Source organism: Centroberyx affinis, unplaced genomic scaffold, assembly GCF_046629955.1.
Source record: "Centroberyx affinis isolate AG114_WGS23_722 - 3 ecotype Tasmania unplaced genomic scaffold, CSIRO-AGI_Caff_v1 ptg003356l_1, whole genome shotgun sequence".
Classification (NCBI taxonomy): domain Eukaryota; kingdom Metazoa; phylum Chordata; class Actinopteri; order Beryciformes; family Berycidae; genus Centroberyx; species Centroberyx affinis.
In genome coordinates, this window is record NW_027281350.1 from 583,895 (window position 1) to 598,687 (window position 14,793).

The 14,793-nt window shown below is 43.1% G+C and overlaps 2 protein-coding genes across 2 annotated transcripts in view; one reads left to right on the forward strand and one right to left on the reverse strand.

Moving 5' to 3' along the window:
• The window catches only part of slc49a4 (solute carrier family 49 member 4), a 41,258-nt gene extending 38,492 nt beyond the window's left edge, over positions 1-2,766 (reverse strand). The window contains exon 1 of the mRNA XM_071538840.1: positions 2,358-2,766. Coding sequence (XP_071394941.1) covers positions 2,358-2,652 — 295 coding nt within the window. The 5' untranslated portion in view covers positions 2,653-2,766. The remainder of the gene's footprint in view (positions 1-2,357) is intronic.
• A 430-nt stretch (positions 2,767-3,196) lies between these two features.
• On the forward strand, positions 3,197-13,650 carry hspbap1 (hspb associated protein 1). Its single transcript, XM_071538845.1, has 8 exons — positions 3,197-3,208; positions 3,589-3,787; positions 5,104-5,288; positions 7,111-7,247; positions 8,705-8,876; positions 10,471-10,554; positions 11,032-11,142; positions 12,064-13,650. Exons 1-8 carry the CDS (start codon positions 3,197-3,199, stop codon positions 12,655-12,657), a joined length of 1,494 nt encoding a protein of 497 aa, XP_071394946.1. The 3' UTR covers positions 12,658-13,650.
• Positions 13,651-14,793: the final 1,143 nt, after the last annotated feature.

Here is a 14,793-nt window from a genome sequence, read left to right on the forward strand (position 1 = left end):
CAACAGGGATTTGTCACGTAATCCTTCAACAAAATATCATTAGTTTCCTGTCAGCTGTCTCTCTTTTTATATTGAGAAAAAGCACTTCCCAACTTTGGTCATGGTGGTATTAAAGGCCATAGATTTTGAGGAGATGGTAGTTGCAGCGCAATGTTGCTACCTACACAGATATTATCATCATTACATATGATGCATGTGGGCTAATATTTCTATAGTGCTTCTGTATTTTCTGACCCAAAAATGTGACTAACCTACATTTCTGGCAGGCCCTGGAAGCCAGCTACTACAAGCCCGACTTACAGGCTTTACAACCACATACTTAAATGGGTGGATAAGCTTTCTCTGACACATTTTGCTACATCAGCATATGTGTATGCCATGCTCTTAAGCACATTACATGGCCTACCTCTATTCCAAGGCTGGATCACGTATGACTTCAGCCGAGACTCTAGCCTCTGTTGGATGGCAACTACCATGTTGATCATCACTGGTTGCTACCTTGGGGTGGGGAGAAATCCCAGGGGCAAGTGGGGTTTTCCCCATTGACAAGGAGCTTAGTTGGAACAGAGGCAGGAAGGGTGTGTGTGTGTGTGTGTGTGTGTGTATCCCCTCTACAACACAGTTAAGGCCTACTGGCAACCTCTGGGTTTCACATGGGTTTTCAACCAAGGTCACGGTGCTGCTTAACACAATTTGTGATTGCCAATTGAGCTTCTCTAATTCAATATGTCCCTGACTCAGATGTAAAGAGTTAGCTAAGCTGGACTTTCAAGTTGAGTGTTAAGTTTTCAGTTTTGATGGGAAGCTACAGCCAGAGTATTTGGCTAACTTCATATAGTAACACAGTTTACCATGTCATTTACTGACCTCCATAGGCCTTTTCTGTTCCACAACTGTTATCAAACCCCACCCTGATGATTAATTGTGAAACAATATAAGGCCTAGGCCAGGCCAAATAGAGCAGAGTCTCTTGAAGACCCTGGAAAAATAAAGTCTACTGCTAGCGTACAATAAGAGACGTGATGACCTTTGTTTGAATTAGTTCTAAATCACACCCTTAACCACTAATTTCTATGATGAATCAGAGTCACAAGATTAGTTGAGTAATTTCTTGGAAAGGTTTTCTGTATTGTCCTTTATCCATTAGCTGCCTGGTTACTGTGAGCTTGTCATCTGACGGTGCAGTCTGGGCATGAACTACAATGTCAGGTGATGCGGAGGAACCGGTTTGGTGAAGTACATTCTGACTCAGTGGCTCAAGTCAAGAGGATGGACTGAGTGGCAACTTCTTCATGCTGCCTTACTGTGACTATCGTTTAGTGGCACTTGACAAAAATGTTCTGTTGATTCAAGAACTTGGTGGATTTCTCAAATGAGCAAGCACTTCAAGTGACCCCTGTAGAAAAAAAAACTAGGCAAACTTTTTTCCAGGAACATGCCGTTCCGTGATGGTGCAACAAGAATATCTAACGAAATAAAAAAATTCCATCCTCCAAAGTCCCTCCATTTAAACATATTATGAAAGAACAAATGTTGGGTTGTAGGCCAGCAGTTTCTTTGGGGTTGAAATGCAGTTACGTGCCTGGCTGACAGACATTCACAAAGGCCAGTTATTCACATGTTTATAGGCATATTTTGAAATGATGAGCATGTCTGGTGGTATTTGAAACAAGGCTGCATCTGATAGGCCTAAGCTTAGACCAAGTGTACGCAAACATACCTAGCTGTCCTTTGACTTGACTTAATTTGATCAATACATCTTAATCCAATGGCTGATGTATTCTGTGAGGTTGGCGTATTTAGATTCCCCTTGCTGATGCCAATGTTACCAGCAGTCTAATGCAGTGGTTCCCAAACTAGGGTTCAGGGACCCCATGGGGCCCTTAAGTGGGTGCCAGGGTCCCCAGCGAAATAAAGATTAGTTCAATTTCACTGTAACCTCAGAAGTTAGCACTGGGTGAGAATATACCAGAGCATTTTTTTCTGATCAGATGTGTCACTTTCTATTGAACCTCCCCACCAACAGAAGAGACTGTCAACAGAAATGTTAGACGGGGATCCCTGAGCCGAAACCTTTATCAAATGTGACTCTGTGGTCGGAAATGTAACGTTATCTATCTGGACTTCCTCGACATGAAAAGTTTGGGAACCACTGGTCTAATGCAGATGGTGGGATATCCTGAGTGAGCTGTCACGTCAATTAGGCCAAACTCTTGAGTTATTTATTACTGAATAGATCAACATGTCGTCTGCTTATCAAAGGCCTGGGGTTGAAAACACACAGAGAGAGGGGGGGGGCTGTCAACACGACGAGATGGACACGATAGGACACTGTGTACCGGATGAAAACAACTCACCTTTTTTATCCATTAGCCACATAAAAAGCAGCCATGGGACGAAACCCACCGGACCCCATAGCACCAGAGCGGCAATGTCGGGCTTGGTGAAGCCGAAGGCGTGTACGGCGGAGTTCTGGATAGGACCCCAGGAGTTCCACACCATCCCCTGCATGAATCCCAGCAGAGAAAACAGGGTCAAAACCAGCCATCTTCTCCCGTATACTCTGCTGTACACTGGCTGATTGTTTGTCTCCGGTTGAGAAGGAACGAGAAGCGGCTCCCTTTCGGCTTCGGTGCTCGAACCGGCACCCATCGCTTTCCTTTTGTCAGTTCAGTTTAAATTTCAGTTTCACGGTTATACGATGGGGATGGGGAATGAGAAGTTCGCTACGTTTCACTCGCCCACAGAAACAATAACAACCGATATCATCTGTTACAATCGACTGAACTTTACTGCGCATGCCCGGGCGGAAGTGGTTCGCGATTTGAAAACTGTGACTCGCTCGCCGCCATTTTGGTTCATCTGCCGCATTTATTTGAAAGGGTTTTTCCACAGCGATAGAGCCAGAATGGCATAGATTTCACACTGAGCTGTTACGAATGGAAAAAAGGCAGACGCTCACGTGAGCTTTGTTTACTTCCTTCTGTGCTCTGAACCCCAACAGCACGTGCAGTGAAAGGTGAGTTCCACACTTGTTCCGGTAAGAGACACTCTTATTACACGAAGCCTGCTTTTCTGTAACATTTTGACAGTGGACTTTAAGCCCAGAGTGTCCAGACAACCCACTTTTCACACACACGGAGGCTAACTAATATAACTGTCCAATTCTTTGCTAAAACAACATCTTTGTGTAGCCATGGCGTCCAGAGTGCTTATTCACGCAATGGGGCTGTGCTTCAAAGCAGTGCCCACCAAGCATCTACTATATTACAGTGGAAAACTGAATGTGCAGTATAGCGGGCTAATTGTCGTATTTGGGTCGTAAAGGTGGGCTAGTGGTTAAAGAGACCTTAATCCAGACGACCTGGGTTCAAGCAAACATCCGTCCTGCTGAAGTGTCCTTGAGCATTATTATTTATTATATATCATATTGTAGATAAGACAGCTTGTCTTAGGTTCATGGTGTCATAATCTCTGCCAGTGTCTGTCTGGTAATGTCCCACCACCTGTTACTCACCAGTTGCTTATTTACATGAACTGAACTGCGTCCAAAGTGTCTGTGTCACAACGTACCTGTGTGTCCTACAGACCATGGCCACACCCACCACCGTTAGACCCTTCAGTCCAATGGAGGCCCAGAGGATTCTGCATAGTCTGCAGCAGCCTGCAGTCTTCCTCAACATGACCTGTGGTTGGCCTGCTCGCCACTGGACTGCAGAGCACCTGTCTGGTTGTCTTGGTGACAAGACAGTCCGATTCAGACTTGGGAGAAAAGATGAGACCAAGAGTAAGACCAGGAAAATGTATCCAGACAGATTTGGGTTGAAATAATATGCTTATGATTTCCTTGATTGAATGTGCAGAATGAAACAAGACTCAACCGACCCAAAATGATAAACTCGACCCTACCACCAGATAGATAGATAGAGATAGATAAATACTTTATTGATCCCGAAGGAAATTCTGGTGTACAGTAGCTTCCAATCTGTACATTACGAGATAGGAAGGTACAAATAAAAATTCTGAAAAAGCACGATAAGAGACTCCAAACTGGCTCATGCAGATGGTCAAATATTGAAAGTATTTCACCACCGCTATAATTCCAACGTAAATGGCAATGTTACTATCGAATTGCCGCTGGCTGTTAAACAGATGATTTAATTTCAAGCCGTCACAGATCAGTGATCTCATTCATTCATACTATATAGCTTATGCAACCCTGGTTTTGGAACTGCCATGCTCAGCCATATAAGTCAATATGACTAATGTCCAACATAACTAGGATTATTATTACTACTGCTGCTACTACTACTTATTTTTTATTTGTAATTGAATAGCAGGTATTTTCATTTTCTTTTCTTTTTTTCTTTTTTCATGATTTCACTTTTTGGAAGGTTTCTAATGCAAGATGACTTTTCCTGTGTTTCCTTGCTCTTTCTGTTCCTGATCACATCCCCACACAGAGCCTAATAGGGTTGTATTCCACTTTCAACCCATCTTCAGAAAACGCACAATAATTAATTCAGTTCATGCTCTGACAAGTGATAATTCACAAATTAGGCTGTAGTTAGCAAGAGCTGATAATGTATTTGGGATTGTCTAATGATCTAATTTAAAATGTCACATAAGCCAACAGCAGCATTTCAGTGAGAGCTTTTGTCTTTCAGTGTCTGGTGTATTTCGCCCTCCATGTGGCTCCAGAATGCCTACAGTAATCACTCATTCTATGGTAAATAACAGAGAACGTGTCCTCCAATAAAAGCCAGCTAATTAGACTGCTAAATCATTTTTTTCTGCTGCAACAGCTGACAGACGGGTATAACTCATGATGGATTATAAATGTCATCACTGAACCGGAGACGCAACACTTTGTTCACCAGAACAAAAGCAAAAGTAAATCACTAGAGCAGTGGTTTATTTTGCCCATGAAAGCGGGTAAAATAAAATTTCATGCCTCTTTGATGATGCATTGCGGTGTGATTCTGGTTTGTGAATTGCATTTATTTGAGCATAGATCAACTGAATTGAAACTTTATTGTAATTTTCTAATGATCACTTTCTCTCATGCTTTTTCTCCCTCACTATTTCCTCCCCTTCTCACAGCACCTCTGTTTGAAACCCAGTGTCCTTATGTGGAGGCCAAGCTGGGACAGTTTCTCAGCTGGGCCAGGAGCCAGTCTGGGGCAGATGTAGGGCCTTTCTCTGACTACCCCTACTCAGAGTATTGGGCCTATGCGGACTACAAGTACATCGCTATGCTGTTCCAAGACCAGCCTTCCATGTTTGAGGTAATTAGCCTCCTGTTTAGGAACATGTTCAGTTTCATAATGCTGCGGTACACATCTAACCAAGAAAATCCAAATGAAATGAAACAGACACATTTGAACAAAATGGCATCTATTCTTACAAAGTCATTGCTGCCATGAAAATGAAATGGACATTATTGGTTCCTATTCCTGTTTTTGAGGGTAGAATCTTCTGGATTTCTACAACATTGACTGGTTTATTTGGTGTAGTATTTTTTTCCAACAACCCTCCAAATCAAAATCTGTCTATCATCAGGATGTATTGTATAATTGTAGTTAATTGCTACCTTGTATTTTTGAATGACATGCCCACATTCGGTTGTCTGTCTCTTCGCCCAATACCGAAAGTCTTTTTTTGAAAAGCACACAGCTTCTTTTTAGGTAGTCTGATGACGGAGAAATCTCAGCAGCCTTGCATCAAATGTTGATGAGCATCAGACAGATTGAGGTCATGCCAACCTTCTCTGTCTCGCCTAGCAGTTATTGTAATGTGTTTTTAAGTCATTCTGTCAGAATCAATAACCTGCTACAAGATTGCTATGTTGAATCAAAGTGTTGTTATTGATGCATGGCTCATTCTTACTTGTTCAAAGCACAGCTATGTGGCCCCTAAAGAGTAGAAGAAACTGATGAAACTGATTTGGTGAACAGCTTTAACAAGGCCTGTGATGATGTAGGACAAGTTGAGTTGGATGACTAGGACATTTGACCACTTCGATCAGTTTCTGGCCACATAAATGAGTTAAAGCAGCATTTCCTAAGATTATATAGATTCTTGAACAGTAGAATTTGTAAGTAAGCCTACATTTTAAACTGTAGGTAGCAGAAACTGTCACACTCTGCATGAACAGCTTGGTCAAGCAATCTGAGGGCGAAGAGATGTCTTTAACAATGCTAGCAGTGGAGCAAATGTCGCACCACAGGTGATGCTATGCACTGATTCTGGACTGGACCTTTAAATACTTTTATGCATCCATTTATAATTGTATCCCTCACAAACCATTGCCAAGTGTTTCAACTTATCAGCAAGTGAAAAGTCCAAAATTCACAAATATGAAGCAGCAAAAGTTTTCTACTTGCAGACAGCCCTCTTACAATTTTTTTTCCCCTGGCATTTGACAGAGATTTTCAATTAAAATGTTAAAGTAAAATGCTTTTGCCCATAAAGACATTTTTTTCCCCTGCTGTTGTGGTCCTCAGGCAGGCAAGACATAAAAGTCCTGTCTTGTCCCAAGCCACTGCCACACAGACATTTAATTTTATCTCAATGATTATACCTTTTTATTGGGCATCCACCTGCAATTTTTACCTGCTGACACCCATGCCTTTGAGACAGGCAGACATCATCTTTTTAAAGGATGAATGGTGCTATGTAAAAGGCTGCCTGAAGGCTAGATTGTCCAGTCTGTCATTTACAGCCGCCTGAATATGGTAATGACTTCATTATTCAGAATGCTGGCCTGAGTGCCGTGCCTCTGCGCTCTGACAGCAAATGATTGACAGACCAGTGTTTCAAGAAAGATGACAAATAGCTTGGTTTATCTACACAATGGCCTCCATTGGCTATCTATTATTGGCCCTGTCTGAGAAGCTGATGAGATGGGGATGTAGTTGTACGCTTATATCATAATATATCACGCCAGAGTTATGACAGCTGTGAAAATGGCAGTCTTACCTGTCTCCCTTTTGCGGCGTTATTGCTGACATTTGGAGGTGAGATTTACCATTTAAAAATCAGACTGTTATTTGTCTTTGCGTGTCATTTTCTACTGATTATTCCCGTTGAACCCGGTGTATGTTGCAGGATGTGATGTGGTCCGAGTTTGGCTTCAAGGGCCGCAACGGGAGAGAGAGCACCTTGTGGATCGGCACGGAGGGGGCCAACACTCCATGCCACCTTGACTCTTATGGTTGTAACCTGGTGCTGCAGGTGCAAGGAAGGTAAGGAGGATACTAGCACACAATGGGATAGACCCACCGAGATATAAAAACTCTTTGGTGCGCTTTTTTCTTCTCACCTGGTTGGCAGCGGCCATTGACTTGTCATAGAGAGAATCGACCCATGGGTAAGATAGAGAAGAGAGGTAGCTGAGCAGACAGAAGATAAAGAGTTCCAGACAAAGGCAGCTGTATATCACCAGACTGGGATTGGTGATGGAAGTCTTCTGCCTGCCATCCATCCCCCTCTTTCAGAACAAGAAAGGCACAGAGTCCTATAACTGCTGATGAGGTGGAGAGGGCACTCTTCATTTTTCTCAAAGGAGGGATGTGGGGGGAGCGAAGAGCAACTTGGACACCGAATGTGATCTGTCCCTCGGCCTTTGAGAGAGAGTTAATTTGTCGCGCACACCTCGCTAGAGAGAGAGGGGAAATGGAGATAGAAGGTGAGGCTCTATTGTGGAGCACAGAGAGTTCATGAAAAAAGGGAAAAAGGTCTTTTTGTATCTTATCTCTCTCTACTGCTTTCCCAAGCGAGCAACAATTTTATCTCTCTCCTTGTAATTGGGTCTCAGGCTCTTTTATTTGGTCTTGATCTCAATTGGAAGAAAAACTAGCTCCGGCAGTTCTTTGACACTGCTTATCTGTGAAAATATAATAATGCTGATTGATAGTTTTGGCTTTTGTGACAATGGTAGGTCAGATGAACTTTTAATCAGTTACGGCATGGAGTGCTAATAGATTATCACAAAACACTCATTGAGCGATTCAGAATTTCGGATCAGAGAAAAATGGGTTGTCTTACATTTGAGGATTTGCATTTGGCCCTGTCGACTTTATCATATCCTCCAGGCAAAAAAAATGTTTATTGTGGTTTTGATTCTTTTTACCTTACATGAGTGTTTGGGGTCTAAAAACCTGGTTCCACATTTCATGTTATTTACTTTTTATTGAATGTCCTAGTCTGTAGTGGACATCAGGTTTCCATTGAACAGAACTACTATGTAGGATAAAATAAATTATGCATTTAATTAATTTAATGAAAAATGCAATAAAATGAAATCCATTTTAAATGACCTGTTGTCTTTGATATTTATCTTTGTTTGATTATTCTCACATTAATCATGACTATTGTATTTTGGGTCATTTTGGACATTTTGGCATTTTGGCATTTTGGGTTTTAGTCAATTCTGGAGCGGTTTAAAGGCTTTTTTAATCACTTCCTTATTATTAGTATTTGCTGTAGTCTGCCCAGAGAGCAGCGCAGGTGGTGTTTACACTTTTTGAGCAATGCTAATCTTATAACTATGTGGAATACAGGAAACTAAGCTCTAGGCCTACCATAAGCCACTTCAGCCTGAATTTATGTCTTACTTACAAACTTACTTACATCATTAACTGACACCATTGTGCCAGACAAACACATAATCCTAGAAAAGCATTGTTTTCTGTGTGTGTAGGAAGCGCTGGCACCTGTTCCCTCCAGATGACGCTGCCAACATGTACCCAACCAGGATCCCCTATGAGGAATCCAGCGTCTTCAGCCAGGTAGACGTCCTCCGGCCCGACCTCCAGAGGTTCCCTGCCTTTAGGAGAGCCAGGGCCCACACCGTCACTCTGCAGCCTGGACAGGTCAATACTCTTTCTCTAGTACAGCAATTCATGCTTATGCAGGCAAGCCATTTGCAATTTTCATCCAACATTCAACTAAGACAAATCAAGCACCTCTTAAGTGTTTTAAATTGATTTTTATTTTTCAAATGCGTTGGAAAGCCATCACGAGTGATTCACTGAGGTTTGACGTTATGCAATAGACCTACATTTATGTGATGAAGGGCTTGTGACACAGAGGCAATAACCATAAAATATAGCTTTATTGGTCTTTTTGCACATGCATAGGTAGACTCAACAGAGTGATTTATTTGTAGTAGTGACTTCCATAAAAGTGTGGAGCAAGACACTGGTCATGACTTGTGTTCCAATTAAAATCTGGCCTTCTCAGTAATGTATAGCACTTTCCAGAGAAGCGCTGGAGCATGCATTTGGAATGAGATGGAAAGGTAATGCTATGTTAAAGTGGGCTGTGTCATCACTCTAGATGTCTAGTCAGGTGAATAGTAGCAGGGTCAAGTCCAGGCCAGTAGATCAACAGACAGCTCAGTCACGTTCGCCTCATCTTCTCCCCTTCAGAACCAGGTCAGTTCAGAATGAATGTGACAAGTAAGATGCGATAGAGGTGCGGTGCCGTCAAAAGATGTCTGTTATGATCACCACATTTTCAGAAACGGCCTCAGCTACCTCTCAAGCAGTTATTCAATTCTGAATCACTCTGTCGGACTTCCTTGATATATTCCTCCCTCTCTTCCTCTGCCTTGTTTCAGATTCCAGCGGCGCTGTCTTGCTCTTCAAGAGTCAAAACAGTGACAAAGCAATTAGCCATCTGTCTCTCTTCACTATCTGCTGGCGCTAGAGCCCCTGTAGCGTACTAAACATCCTCCTATCAGCAACACCATACCCAGCTGTCAGGCAGTCTCTATGTAAACTGGCTGTGCAGTAATGTGCAAGTCAGGGCCACTAACTGTATGTATGTGCACTTCACTTTAACCAAGTGGAATGATGCAACAGGCCATTTTGCTTCTTCTGCCCAGAGTGAAATGATGCTGGTCATACAAATTACAGATGATAAACAAAGCATTCTCTTCTTCTGAATGAAAAGCACTAGTCTCTTCCCCGTTTCTCTTATTACTGCGATTCCATCAGGCCAGTTTCGGTGTAATAAGCCCAGACCAGTCCCATTGGGCCCCATCGGTGGCAAGACACTTGGCAATATTTCACCTGTCGACACAGAAGAGATACTGCTGGCGTACACAGCGATTTCCCTACCAGATAGCTCCACCTCTGCAAATCAAACAAAGCACGGAACATTCCTCTTGTCTTGTCAGAGCGCGGGGCATGAATGAATTAGGACTGCTGAAGAGCCAGGGAATCAATAAGGCTTGCCCATTTTAATAGAGACCGACGTCACTTTATGAATGGGTGAACCACTGATGGTCTATGGGGAAAAGGATATATGCTGCCACCTAGTGGATGGTCCCAGTAATTCTGTATTCCCTCACCTTGTATCACAGCGGCTTAAGAGGATAAAGTAGAAAAGCCAATGAACTGTTCACCCATGACTCCTCACTGTCCTTTAACCCTCAGAGGTCTTCTGGTCTTTTCTGCTCAGGTGCTGTATGTTCCCAGGCACTGGTGGCACTATGTGGAGTCAGTAGACCCTGTCACCGTCAGCGTCAACTCCTGGATTGAATTGGTAAGCTAAACCCCACCGTAGCTCTCCTCATCCTGAACCGCTCAGCTCAGGGTCTAAAATAATGAAAAGATGTTCTATGTATTCTGGGCAAAATTTGACATTTGAGAGGAGCCAATTTAAACCTCCTCTTTCCCCCGAAGAGCTCCTGCTCGAGGATGGTTGATGCTAAGAGCGTTTAGTGCTCCCAGATGAAGGCTCCTCTCAGCTTTGAGTAATGAACAGGCCTGGCAGTAAAAGATTCCCCTGTCATTATGATGAGTGTGTGTGCGCGGCGAGGAGTGTGTGCCGCATAAAAAAAACCTCCCCGCCGCCAGACAAATGTTTATTCAGATAGTGAGTCTCTCTCCAGCTTTCCCTGCAAGGTCACAGACACAACAAACTCCGCCAGTGGCATATCCCCAGACTATGTCTTTATCATTCAATTTCATTTCCTTGACATGCCGTTCTTATTTTCCTTGACTTCCTATTCACGGACAGGAAGTGGATGACGAGGCAAGAGTTGGCGAGGCTGTGACCAAGGCCGTCGTCTGCGCCCTGAAAACCACACCTAGCAATGACAACGCTGATGACTGGCTCAACCCCACCGAGGTAGAGAAGAAGAACACGACAGCTCTCTGATTACTGGCATTTTTTTTTTTTAGTTCAGAATGGCAAGACTGCTCTCTGTGGTGTTTATTGTGGCAGTTTAATGCATAATGTAGCAAAATGCAATATCTTTAATTTAAATAGATACATATGTGTTTGGATGTATGTAAGAAAGTAGACTGACAGGTGTGGAACCTGACTTCACCTGCATACATACACTTTTGACATTTAGCTGATGCTCTTATGCAGAGCTTACAGAACTTTTATGAGAGAGCAGGTAGGGGTTCAGTGTATTGCTCACTCTTACACACTTCAAAAGGACACATAGCTGATGATGGGCACACATTCCTACTGCACAGATCAAACCTGCAACCTTTCTGTGATGGGACAGGCTCGCTAACCACCAGGTCGCCCTCCCACACCTTCTTGATTCTCTGTCTAAAGTTTGGCACAGCCTGGCAGCCTCTACCACACAGATGGTACATCTATCCCACCTACCGGGCAGGGGGTCATTTGCGGTGTAGTGAGAGTATAAGCTGCTATATAGAAACACAGATCAGAGAGAGTGATTTCTCACACTTGGCCAGGCTCCAGGAAAAGACTAAAGCCTCAAGAATGCTGCCTGTAACCACAGAGAGAGAGGGAGAGAAAGCAAGAAAGAGATTGAACTCTTAACCCCCATTCTTTCTTGTAGTCGGTGTTTGCAGGGCTGGACTTTTGCCAAGCTAGACAGTCACATAACAGTATGGTAGTAGACTGCTAACAGACCAGCTATCAACCAAGCAGAATAAATCTTTTAAAATTTAGAAACAGATATGACAAGGCTCGCTCAGTATGGTTTACACCAGCTTGAACTGGGCTTGTAAACAGGGACATTGATGAAACCTAAGCAATGTAACCTTTGTCTCTGTCGTGTTGCTGCAGGAAGGAGTGGCATCCCATACTGAGAACATGCAGTATGTGAACCTGGCAGTGAGGGCCTGTTTGGGAAGACAGAGGTGCCACCGCCGCAGCAAACAGACCCATGACTCCAGAGAGGCTCATCCAGTCAAGCGGGACTCGAGTGGACAAGCCAGGAAGAGCAGCGGCTCAGCCGGGGAGTCTGTACCCTTCATCCTTCCCTTTGGGCCGCATCTCATTCCGGTGCACTGTGAGCGAAAGGACTCACCAGAAACAAGGGAGATGACTCCTAAAGATCTTGAGATCAAGTCCTCCAGGAACTGTGTGGTCCAATCTGAACCAGGCTGTGCGGTCCAACCCTCCGCAGACTGTGCCGTCAGCCCGGATGCACGGACGCGTGAATGTAGCCCTGGTCCAGATCAATATAGAGCTTGTCTCTATGGGGATGGGATATCAGAGCACACTGCGGAAGATGGTGAGACAGAGGACTCAGGACTTACACCAATAACCACCAACGACCTGTTGGACTGCCTGGTGCATCCCGATATCATCGCCCGTGTCACTGAGCTTTTGTTGGAGAGGCAGAGAAGCAGTCACAGGACCACCACGGCGTCCTAGTTTTAATATTCACCTACTGTAGACTACATAGCTCATGTGCCCAAGGAGGATATCAGCAAGCTCCCCACTGACTAGTAATGGCTCTGACTTAAGCACGGATTCACAGATGCTAGATCAATTGGTCTAAAAATATCAGGATAAGGCTGCCTTGGCTTCTTTAACTCTGGATGTCTCACTGGAGTTTGCAGTGATTTAGAGCTGTGGAGAAGTCTGAGTGCTTTGACCTGAGAAATCCATCCTGACTACCAGTAATGCCTCGGTGTCAGTGAGAAGTGGGGGAGGAGGAGATGAGAATTAACGCAGCATTTCACCCTACTTTTCTTATTTTCCTCTCCTGATCTGTCAAGATCTTGCTGAGATTAACCCAGTTTGCAGGAGGCCACAGCCAAGACTAATCGTAATGCGATGACTGACTCCATCAAGTGGTTCTAACATTCCTTATGCTTTGTTGTTCTGCACACATACACATCCTGTTCAGTTCACCCCATAGTGAGGAAAATGAGCACTTAAATCAATCTTGTACAAACCTAATCTTAGTAATACAAGATAATATTCATGAGATGTGGACATTAATTTTCTGCATTACATTCCCCTGTCATTTAGTAATGAGAATTGTCGTTGAATAGCCACTGAGGGCCGATCTTAATGGTTTGGAGATTGATGTAAGATGTGTAAGGAGTGATGGATGAAATGGGTCTAATGCCGTTTTCACATCAGCTGCCATGGGTCATGGATCTTTGAGAGGGGAAGCAAGGAGTAATGTACATGTGCAAAGAAAATATCTTTCCACTAACAATGTCTCTATTAATCTAATCTCTCTATTATATGTACTATGTTTTCCACTTGCCTGAGCCAAGCTGAATTACACTGTAGAGTACAGATCATGGACACTTACAATGTAAATGTGAAAATAAGCATATTGGCAAGGGCAGTTTAGATTGGCACAGTATTGTGGTGTAACAATCTTCCAGTGATTAAAATAAAATTTATAACAGGAATGCACATTTTTATTTCTTATTTTAACCTGAACTGGTCATCTCATGCAGCTGATGGCTTGAAAGATATATGCTAATATATATGCGAGTTAAATCTGACCCAATTAATTACAGAACCCACACGAACAAATATGAAAAACCTTGGGAATTCCACTTTTTTAGATCTCATTCTCACTAATAGGCCCCATAATTATCAGCATAGCTGTGTGTTCTCAACAGACTTCAGTGATCACTGTCCGCTGTATTAGGGACACTAGAATGAAGAGGTCAGGGTCACAGATGCAGGTTCCAGATGCTGAACCGGCCCTGGAACATTTTTTGTCTATTTTTAACTCTTTAACAGACAAACATGCCCCATTTAAGAGACAACGAGTTAAGAACAGATGTAACCCTTGGTTTACTTGTGAATTAAGTGGTCTTATTTTGCAGAGGAACAAAGCATGGGTATTGGCCAGATCTACTGGTTGTGCTGTGGACTGGCAAACTTTCAGATGTCTTAGAAATAAATGTACGTTAATGGTGAAAAAGGCTAAGTCTACCTTCTACCTGAACAATCTGTCTGATTGTAGAAATAACTCAGCAAAATTCTGGAAATTGGCTAAATCTCTTAAGGGCAGTATCTCAGCCACTCTCCCGCAGCAGATAATGCTGGACTCTGGCCCTTTAAGTGACGAGAGGGAGATCTGCAATGTTTTTAATCATCATTTTATTGATTCAGGCTCTCTATTTGATAAATTGTATAGAGTACCTAATTCACAACTAGCTCTAGATGATAGGGTCACTGACACAAATGAGGAAGTGCCCTTGGCTTCTCCTCATGGAAGTGTTTCCACTTTCACAATCAGACAAATTAACTACTATGAAGTTTTAGATGCCCTGTGTTCTTCTAAATTTATGAAAAGTTCTACAGGTGCAGATCAGTTAGACCCATATCTGTTACAGCTTGCTGCCCCCCTTATAGCTGAGCCTCTAACACACATTTTTAATTTCACAATCACCTCTGGCCTAATCCCTAAAATCTGGAAATCGGCCTTGGTAACTCCTTTACATAAAGGGGGCGATACAAGTGATTTAAATAATTACCAGCCCATTTCTAAGCTTCCTTGCCTAGCCAAGATATTGGAATCTCTCATTAATACAC

What these genes read in the sequence shown, in the direction of transcription:
- hspbap1 (XM_071538845.1), top strand. An exon ending in ACCAGCCTTCCATGTTTGAG is followed by an intron (nt 5,289 to 7,110) that starts GTAATTAGCCTC and finishes TGTATGTTGCAG; the next exon opens with GATGTGATGTGGTCCGAGTT. An exon ending in ACTGGCTCAACCCCACCGAG is followed by an intron (nt 11,143 to 12,063) that starts GTAGAGAAGAAG and finishes GTGTTGCTGCAG; the next exon opens with GAAGGAGTGGCATCCCATAC.